The 8928-nt window shown below is 35.7% G+C and overlaps 1 protein-coding gene and 1 long non-coding RNA gene across 4 annotated transcripts; one reads left to right on the top strand and one right to left on the bottom strand.

Annotated features, from left to right (window-relative positions):
* Positions 1-266: 266 nt before the first annotated feature.
* LOC147558216 (cyclin-D1-2-like) lies at positions 267-1022 on the top strand. Its single transcript, XM_086658999.1, has one exon. The coding sequence runs from the start codon at positions 267-269 to the stop codon at positions 1020-1022; it is 756 nt and encodes a 251-aa protein (XP_086515125.1).
* Positions 1023-2386: 1364 nt separating this feature from the next.
* LOC147558215 (uncharacterized) lies at positions 2387-5315 on the bottom strand. Of its 3 annotated transcripts, XR_015234309.1 has the most exons (4): positions 4926-5315; positions 3937-4247; positions 3138-3204; positions 2387-2911 (listed from the first exon to the last, which is right to left on the bottom strand). It is a non-coding gene; the product is annotated as an uncharacterized LOC147558215 (long non-coding RNA). The 3 variants fall into 3 exon arrangements; XR_015234307.1 differs by having other exon boundaries at positions 2387-3204; positions 4926-5312; XR_015234308.1 differs by having other exon boundaries at positions 2387-3204; positions 4150-4247; positions 4926-5304.
* Positions 5316-8928: the final 3613 nt, after the last annotated feature.

The following is an 8928-nucleotide window of genomic DNA, read 5'->3' as shown; positions in this document are numbered from 1 at the left end:
ATCTAGACTTTGACCCATTTGTCTTCTCAATAAAAATTATTCGAGATATGTAATGGGTCTAATACTCCAGTCGAGTGTTCGGATGTTCCTGGTTGGAGATTTTTTAGAAATAGAGAATTCCTAATGTTTTGAAGTTACTAGACATTTTGCTAAAGAAAGCTAAGTATCTCATAGCCTTTAAATAGGTTTAATTACTTAATAGGACACTTCGATCCTGCTTGGTTAATCATAGAGGGTTGCTTGATCACGATAATTACACACATAATATGGAGAAGAAGAAGAAGAAAATCAGTCTACTCTGTGAGGAAGATAATTATTGGCTTATTAATTCTTCTCCCACTTTCCCTAACTACTATTCTACTACTACTACTACTATAATGGGTTCATCATCATTCTACAACACCACCTCCAAAGAAGACTCCAAGAACTCTTTCATGGTTTTCTTACAGAAAGAACTCCAGCTCATGCCCACAAACATTAATCATCTTCACTCACCATTTTTCCAAGCTTCTAGAGTCAGAGCTATATTATGGTTTCTCAAGTCTCAACGACGATTGAATCTATCCATAGATACAGTGTTCCGTGCTTCGAGTTACTTCCATCGATTTGTCTCTATCAACAACTATAATATGAAATGGAAAGCCGCATTCATGGAGCTACTTGCTGTTGTATGTTTATATATTGCGGCAAAGTTTGGTGAAGTCTCTATCCCTACTTTGCATGAACTCCAGATGGAGGATCTGAACAATTCATTTGAAGTGAGTAGAATTCAAGAGATGGAACTTACTGTATTGAAGGCATTGGAGTGGAGAGTCGGTTGTGTTACGAGTTACTCTTATCTGGAGTTGTTGATCCACCAACTTGATTCTTCTCTTCGATACGATTATCACCAATGCACCATAAGTCACCGAGTTGCTCCTGTGCACTCTACTAGATTCAAAGTTCACCGAGTTCCGGCCATCCACAATCACACTAGCAGCACTCAGATGCAGTCTAGAGGAAATATTTCTATCAAAACTTGAAGCATATCTCTCTGATATCGCCAGTTTCATCCCGCAAGATCAAATGGGGGAAGTTGTCAACTGTTATAATATTATGGAAGAACAAGTAGCTGATCCAAATTACACTTTAATAGCTCGTGGGAGCTCTTACTTACCTTCTAGTCCTGTAACTGTTATGGCAATGGAGGTAACTGATACATACAATTCTCATGTTGGTCTCTTAATCAAGGTATCTGATCCAATATCAAACACAAAAAAGAGAAAGAGGGAAGACAATCAAGATTGATCTTGGACTGAACGACCATTCATCTCATTGTTGTTATTGATATATTTGCAAATGTTGATTTGTTTATAAATGATAAATGTAAGTTTTCATCAAAAAAAAAAAAAAAAAATATGGTACTATTGAATTAATGAAAGCCTTGTACTGAAAACCAAGAGATTATACTATAACTTATTCAATTGTTTCATTATCGTTAATATGTGGTACTAAAGAATGTGGTACTAAAGAATTGCAAGGGTGTTAAATTTTGAAATGCAAGCTTTCTTTTTTAAAGCAAAGTTTGCTTTCTTTATCTTCAACACCATCAATGTGGCACTAAAGAGTTAGTAAAAATTAAAATCTAAGTAAGGAGGAGTAACATTCTACATAGTCCCACATCATTGAGTGAAAAGAAAAAGAGGTTAGAGAATGGTTATTTATACCATCCTTAGTCTAACCCATTAATTGTACATGCATTTAATGTACAAGTTAAAACTTGGTAATTTATAAGGTAAAACTTGTTAATAAAGAGTCAATATTAATATTTTAATTAATCAAAATTTTTTATAAATAATCCGAACCCGTTCGGCCCGTGACCGCTGTGGCCCGATTGGGGTGGCGGGCACGGGCGGGCTGCGGGCATGAGATTGGGGTTAAATGTCCGGCCCGATCCGCCCGACGTTTAATGGTGGGCTACAATTTCTGTTACCCGATCCGCCCGAGCCCGAAAAAAAGAAGCCCGTGGTCGCCCGAACCCGCCCGAATCCCACCCCTATAATTGATATTGGATACAGACTTATAGACTTTACAAGAAGGGAAATTAACCTAATTAGAAATGTAAGAATGGTAATTCTAATTACAAGTAAAGGAAGGAAATATTGGTATTTACAAAATCTAATCAAGAAATAAGGAAACATTTCTTATTCTCTTGCTTCAATGCTGCAGCCGTGTGATTGTGGATATGGAAGATGCCATATGCTGAAGGCACCTCCATATTTACTTCATTACAAATGTCAACCGCTGAAAGAAAAAATAAGTAGCGAAAAAAAAAATCAATGATGTTTGGAGTTGGAGTGAAATGATTTTTCAATAGAAGATAAAACTATTTGTACATAAACCAAAGTTAAACATCCTAATAATAGCCAATAGATCAAATTTTCATACTTCATTTGCTAGATCGCAAAGTATCGATAAGAGCAGAAAAACTTATTAGAAGCAAATCTATTTTGGGAAGCAGAATCATACTCCATATATCATACTAAATATTTTGTCATCTTCAGATGCTTCATAGCCAATAGAGATATCAAAGTCTTCCCATAAGCAGTCTTTTGTGCGTCAACAACATCAACTTCAAGTACTTTAAAGATGTGTTATCAGTACCAAAGCAACTTATTACCAAACTGGTAGATAAGTTCAATTAGTGTTCTCTCAAAGAAAATTGTTCTCAGAAAATAACGTTAACTCCAAATTCCGGTCAAAATAAGATCTCAGAAGTAACATTCAGCTAAATAAAAAAAACATCATAAAGATTCAGTAGTCCTGTTTGACCAACAACTACACAAGTCTTCCCAGCCAATTTAGCTAGTAGATTTTGAAGATCAAAGACGCTGCAGCACGTGAAGAACTTGGAAAACCCAAAATTCATAGTCTAACTTGAAACATTTGCACCAACAAATATAAAAAAGAAAAAAATTAGTAAAACCAACCTCCTATTTTATAGATTTTTAGTATTGAAGTCTTAGACAACTAACACAACATGCATCTGCACTCACCTTAAATCGCGTAGTGTTCATTTCTTGAACCGACATACACTAAACATTATAAGCTACAAGAATATCGAAACATGGGAGAGAAATTTAATTTCAGGAATATACCTGCTCACAGAGGGTTCCAAGTCTCCCTAGCGCCAACCTCACCTCGTGAAACAGCAGCAGTCTCAACCTATAAAAATCATGTGATGGAGACCATCAAGATGGGCCTCACGGCCGAACTAGTTAGAGGGCCTCATGGCCGAGTCCATTAGGGTTAAAGTTTAGGAGTTTCCATGTTTTAGTATTTCCTACTAAGTCTAGGTTTAGAAGTTTCTATATTTGAGTATCTTTGATATTTAGGAATCCTAATTTGAGTTTATCTAGAAGTTTCTAAGTTCCTATAAAAGGAAGTCAGGTCTGTCCTTGTTATTCAGACTAGAGAATATTATGAATCAAGTTTATTGTTAATCAAGTTTATCGTTTATTATTAATCAAGTTTATCGTTTTATCGCTTTTATCTTTATTTCATCATCTTTATTTCATTAGTTTAGTTTAATAACAATGGTGGATTCCATTACTTTTACTCTTCCGCAACAATCTACATCATCATGTAACAACATCAATAAAACTATGTAAAGAAATAACGATTTGCCGAAACTCCATGATCCAATCAAGTCCTCGATCCTCCACGAAAATTAACATTTATGCATACAGAATAAGTAATATTCATTTCCATTAACCAAAAATTCCATGGCTAAAGTATCTACCACACTACCAATCAATCAAACAAACTAATGAAAGACACATCTTCAAAAAAGAAACTAATTAAAGACACACAAACAGACACACATACCTATATATATATATTATGAAACAAACATGAAACTAAAAAAGAATAAGCGAAGATATTCATCCCCATTACCTGTTGAGGAGTTGATGAACAGTTAACGATTGTATTTCAATCTAACAAACAAAAATAACAGGAAATATTCAACACCTTGAATTTAAAACACTCCATTAACTGATACGGTCTATAATTAAGTGCAGATGAAACCCTAATGCCTATCTATGAAAATTAAAAAAAAAAAAGATTTAGGTTTGTGTTTCATCAGCAATTTGAAAAGAAAATTAAAACCTATTACTGAAAGTCAAAGGCTGGATCTTCCCCCATCAATTTCTTCCAAACATTCTGCAACTCTTCCTCGGCAAAATCCATCTTCCCACATCAACATCCTACAAAAGATTCAAACCCCACTTAGACAATCATATTGTGAACACAACCCATGTCTTCAACTTTTCAGTTCCCCTGTTTTAGTGACTGTAGATGTAGTCTAACAGATGCACTGCACGTCCACAAATGGACTGTACGCCCACAAATGGACTGTTTTAGCATTCACTGTCTATAAATAAACCGTCAGAATTCATTCGATTTATTAATCCCTTCAGTTGATGATGGTGTAAATGCTAGGGTATCAATGAGGGGAAGGGTTGAGATTTAAGGTATGATATCTGAAGAAGAGATGAGGGATTATATTTGGTTCGTTTAATAGGCTTTTAATTTGATTCAAGGTCTAGGAAAAGATTACAAAAGATTACAGACAACTCATTATCGCTATAGATAATACAAAACCAAAACTAAGTTTCCGGAACTAAGATCAAGACTAATTCACCATGAACATTGATTAAGAGCTCAAGAATGTCAGGAAAAATCAACCTACTTTGTCAAGAAAATAAATCCAAAATAACAATATACCAACACAATATAACCAAAGAACAATCGAATACCAAACTTTAATCAAACTTGAACTAAACATTAATCAAATAATCTCTCTAAAACACCAAGAACAAACTGAAATTCAAATCAGATTAAGATTTGCAGATGAAGAAAAAGAAGATTAAAGTTTCACATACCTTCTCTGGTTTTTGATGATTGATTGAGGGATTTTCAAGCTCTGACCATCAATTTGATGTTTAGATTTTGAACTCTGTTTCTACCGTGAAGATTCAACTGGTTTCCTCTCTAAAACCCAAACATCTAACCCTAGAAATCGGAGAGAAATCTCTCCAGCTCTTTCTGAAAAAAATGAAGGAAAAAAATGAAACAAATGAGCGAGAAAACACCGTGAAAAGATGGGAAATGAGAAGATACGTCCCGGAACTGAGAAGATATGTCCATTCGATGGCTATAGGCCCCCGTGCCAACCTGATAGATTTTGCTCAATCCGGCGGTGGATGATAGCGCTGATGTGGGACGGACGGCTGGATTTATCCAGGGGTTTGTCCCAGTCAGCACCCATCCACCTGTTTTATTATATAGATTAGACTATAACATTGAACATCTTCTTCTTCGCCCTCTTCATGTGGGTAATCAACTTTCTCTTCGCTACCACAAGGTTGGACTCAATCAAAAACTTTGTCCTTCGAAAAATAAGGGGACCAAATTGTCCAAGACTGGACTAAGTCGGTCCCATCCCCCACTCGAGAAAATATAGTCCAAAATTCTTCTCCACAAAGACCTACCGATATTTACGCCATTTATGAGAGTTAAAAAGAAAGAAGAAGATAAGAAACTGAAGAAGAAGATCCTGTGCTGACAGCAGGGCCCACCTAGCCCAAACTGAACAAAGGTCTCGCTTTGGACCACCAAATTTTTGAGGCCACATTCGGAAGAGGTGCCTGTAGAACTTCCTACAACTTAATGTTGAGAAATGATGTACATACTTGCTCACCATTTCTACCCACCACACTCACATTTCCTTTGACTTTAACAAATGGATGTGAGTGAATGTAACAAAAATGGCGAGTGCCTTTAAAATTTCCCCTTAATGTTCTCTACAACCCATTAGGTAATAAATCAATCTGTTGGGCCTTTTTATTTTCTAGTTCTTTGCAAAATGTGGCCCCCAACTTCCTTTAACCAATTGCGTAACTAATTTCACCCTATATCATCACCCACCCTTCTTTTTTTTATTTTATTTTTATTTTTCAGAAATCGACTACGATCTACGTTAGTCGTTACAAGGCATTGATACGTCATGAAGATGTGACGAACATGATAACCGCCTAATTTAAACCATAATGAAAGAGGCTTAAAACCCGACAATTATGAAAGAAACCCAAAGCCCCACAAATTTATTACAGTACTTATCCCTCATGGTCTTAAGAGGGGTGTCCAACCGTTACACCAAAGAGTGTTGGACATCACCTGCCCTTGTTAGAGCATCTCCAATGTGCACAAATTTGGGAGCACCAACACAGACATTGGGTGCTCCAATTCGAGAGCACGAGACTAGCCTCCCGGGTGGGCTGGGAACTCCATTAGTAGCCGTTGGGAGTCCCCAACGGCTAGTTGGGGACTGACTCGCAACAGCAAAATAGGGTGGGGGACCATCTTGTTTTTATTAAGTTGGACTTTTTAAATGTAATTTTTCTAAAAAAAAATTTATTGTTAATTTTTTTTAACATGTTGTCTTTAGTTTTTGTTTACCTTTTTAAAATTCTCTCTCTCTAGAATAATATCAAATTGAAATTTTATATTTAAAATCAATAATTTGTACTTGAAAATTGAAATCAAAGTCTCAAACACGTGTGTAATTTGAATTTGGAAAATCGACATTGGAATTGAGAAAATTCAGGGGCTTCTAAAATTCAGACTCTCAAAATTGGGTGCCTGAGCCCCTACATTGGACTTGCTCTTAGACTTTTTCTGTTTCTTTTTCTATCACTCTCTCAAGTCTCAACAAGAAAAAGATCATGTTATTTGCCTCTCCACATTTTATCTCCATTACATGTTATTTTTGTTGTCACTCGGTTATATATATATATATATATATATATATATATATATATATATATATATATATTTCAATTAACTCCATTATATTTGTTAGTTAACATATCTTTAGATCCGTATTCACAATTAGAATTTTCAACTTACATTTAACTTATCTCAACAATAAAAATACTTACACTTAACTTTACTTTTTTTTTTGGCTTCATTGTTCAAGTAGATTCTTTTATTTGTTGTTTTTTTTTATTAAAGAGGAACGAGAAAACACAATTACACCAACTCAGTATTCAGATCCAAAATGGAATTCCAAAGCCTATGCCTGCGGTTTTTCCTTCCCCATTTCGTTAAGGAATCCGCCACCGAGTTACTGTCTCTTGGGATGTAGGAGAATCTCATCTGGGAAAACCTGTCCTTCAAACTCAGAATATGGTCCAGGTGCTTAATGGATTGCCATTGACATGATTGACGCTGGTCCTTCAAATAGGAAATGATGTCCAGGTTGTCGCTTTCTAGGTGGACATGTAGATCGATGGCCCATAAAGGCGTCATCTTAATCGTTATGCTTTCACATTCTTCGACGTTTTGACCTCGGATAAAGTCGGCACGAGCGGCAATAAAGGTTGAGTCTGGGTCATGAATGATACAGCTGATGCCTGCTGGTTCTGCCAAGTTAGTGAAGGATGCGTCCACATTGATATTGAGGAATGGGGCCGAAGGAGGAGTCCAAGCCGATTGATGTTTGTCTATACTGCTACTAGGGCTAACGAGAGGTCCTGTTGTCCAAGTGGCATACTAATCTCCTCTCCCTTTATTTGTTGTTGCTATTATTGTTTTTGTTATAACTCGTATAATTTGTTTTTCAAGTCTCATCTCGTTCAAGTCCCACTGATTTATTCGTCAATATTTATAATTAAATTAAGTCTCATTGATTTTTTAGTTTTTGTCGGTTTTGTTTTGTTGAAGTTATGAGCCAGAGAGAATAAAAAAGGAAAAGCGGAAGATAAAGATAATTTAGTTGATGTAATGTAGATGTTATTTAGATGTACGTCTATGAATAGTGGCGAGCAAAGAATTTAGGTAAAGACAGGATGAAACTTTACGAAAATATGTCAAAAGTGAAAAGAAAATGAAAATATAGCAGATGATATCTTAATTAATTTTAAATTATAAGTCAAGGGCATATTAGGGTATATACACCACATTTGTTGAGTCCCCTTGTGACCATCAAAAAGTCAAAGCCAACCTTTTTTTTTTTGTTAAGAGATAAAATATATTAAGCAACTAAAGAGTCATTACAATACAAGGAAACCATAAAGTAAGGGATTCTGCTCCAAGTCTTCGATTTGAACTTCTTTCTGGCCCATTTAGCGAGCTTGTCCGCGGGGGAGTTGAATCTGCGGCAAGTGTAGCTGAATTTCACCTGATGGATATGACGTTTAATCTCTCGAATTTTCCGCAAATAAATTCTGGACTGCCATTGAACTTCATGCTTCGGGTTCTGAATATTCTGGATGATATTTATATTATCACTTTCAATAATAATGCAATTATAATCATGTTCTATCGCCCATTCAAGGCCGGCAAGGATAGCCAGAGATTCTCCTTCTTCACTATTTCTACTTCTCTTAACGTTCGTATGAGCTTCAATAAATTTAGAGTCAGAGTCGTGGATAATAAGACTAATACCTGTAATTTCATTCACATTGGTAAATGAAGCATCAACATTAATTTTCAGCCAATTAGGTTCAGGCGGGTTCCATTTACCTTGCAATTGTTTAACGATGCTAGGAGTGGTAACCGTATTTTTGGGAAAAGCTAAAATCATTTTGATAATAATAGGAAGAGAATTAACTTCATATTGAAAACAGTGGTCACATCTAATTTTCCAGATAATCCACAGAATAGTGGCAAGCAGAGTTTGATACGACGGTTCTTTGAAAGAGGGGGTGTTCTCCCAAGAGAAAATCCATTCTGCAACATTCGTAATATTCTCAGATATAATATTGAAGTAGAACCAGATATTCCTTGCAAGAGTACAGTGGAGGAGGGCATGCTCGATGGTTTCAATTTCAATGCAGTTAGGACAGATCAAACTATTATTAATATATTTACCAATTCTATCTC

The sequence above is a fragment of the Eschscholzia californica genome, unplaced genomic scaffold, assembly GCF_041429995.1.
Source record: "Eschscholzia californica isolate CP2 unplaced genomic scaffold, dmEscCali1.0.p SCAF_2, whole genome shotgun sequence".
Taxonomy (NCBI): domain Eukaryota; kingdom Viridiplantae; phylum Streptophyta; class Magnoliopsida; order Ranunculales; family Papaveraceae; genus Eschscholzia; species Eschscholzia californica.
The sequence above is the reverse complement of the archived record's forward strand: the minus strand, read 5'-3'. Positions and strand labels throughout refer to the sequence as shown.